This window comes from Loa loa, assembly GCF_000183805.2.
Source record: "Loa loa unplaced genomic scaffold supercont3.2740, whole genome shotgun sequence".
Lineage (NCBI taxonomy): Eukaryota > Metazoa > Nematoda > Chromadorea > Rhabditida > Onchocercidae > Loa > Loa loa.
The window spans coordinates 1-1,240 of NW_018110918.1; the positions used below are offsets into that span (position 1 = coordinate 1).

The 1,240-nt window shown below is 34.7% G+C and overlaps 1 protein-coding gene across 1 annotated transcript; it reads left to right on the top strand.

The window, feature by feature from the left end:
* Window positions 1–278: 278 nt before the first annotated feature.
* Window positions 279–844, top strand: LOAG_19184 (zinc finger protein; the record flags this gene model as incomplete). Its single annotated transcript, XM_020451837.1, has 1 exon — window positions 279–844. One exon carries the CDS (start codon window positions 279–281, stop codon window positions 810–812), a length of 534 nt encoding a protein of 177 aa, XP_020304355.1. The 3' UTR covers window positions 813–844.
* Window positions 845–1,240: the final 396 nt, after the last annotated feature.

Consider the following 1,240-nt stretch of genomic DNA (forward strand, 5'->3'; position numbering starts at 1 on the left):
TATTTAGGACAGTATACACTTGAAAAAGTTTTACGCAACTGTTTCAGAATTGGCAAGAAATTATTCCCATCAAAATGCATTTCATCTGCTTCATCTTCTTCCTCATCCAACTGAGTTACACTCAAACCATTGTAAGTTCATTTAATATTAAAGAATATAAGATAGCACTGCAATATTTTTAAGGTTTCAAACCTTCAGCGCAGTTTGAAATTGACGACTTCATAAAATTTGAGGAGCCGCAAACAGAACCGTTGGATTTGTCAATGTCAAGAACACATATGGGGATTCATAAATTTGAGGAGCCACAAACAGAACCGTTAGATTTGTCAATGACAAGAATGATTGAGAGACGAATTGGACCATCAGATCTATCAGCGCCAGAGATAAGTGGGGGACAAGTAGAACTCAGCGAAATTGATCAGAATGACGCAAGACCGTTGAACCTATCAGTTCAAGAAGTGAGTAAGGAACAAACAAATACAGGGATTGAACCTAAGACATTGTCCCTTCAAAAGGAAACCTTAAGGCTGGAAAAACATACGACTAACACACCTAAGAAGTCGTTTAAATGCAAAACATGCGGAAAGGGTTTTGCTAAGCCATCGGATATGAAGAAACATGTGAGAATTCACACTGGTGATCAGCCGTACAAATGCGAAACATGCGGGAAGGGTTTTGCTCAGTCATCGAATATGTATACACATGTGAGGACTCACACAGGTGATAGGCCGCATGAATGCGAAACATGCGGGAAGAATTTTACTCGGTCATCGGATCGGAATCGACATATGAGGATTCACAGACGTCGTTAATTTTAAGCTATTTTGGTCAATAAATGATAAGGTCTTTGCTAATTTGTATTATTTTATATATTTGATACATTTACTACTGTCAAAAATCAGATCAGATTGCACATTTATTCTTCACTTATCATTGCTTTCACGAAAACGAAGCAAAAAAATTATTTCAGAAAATGAAAAATATATGTAATATTTGTTTCTTCGATATGCAAAATTTATTTTACAGCAAGATTTTATCATGAAATGAATTTCATCACTTCCAACTTTTTTGACTTCAATTTTCAGCTTTTGTCATTGTCTACTAGTTTTTTTGGAAATTATTTTCTCTTTTTTTAAATCAAAGAGCAAAAGTGGTCATATAATTCAAATATTGACCCTACAGTAATAGTTGATATGAGATTAATCAGCGTAATTCTACTGAAAATGTTGTTTGCTTCTTA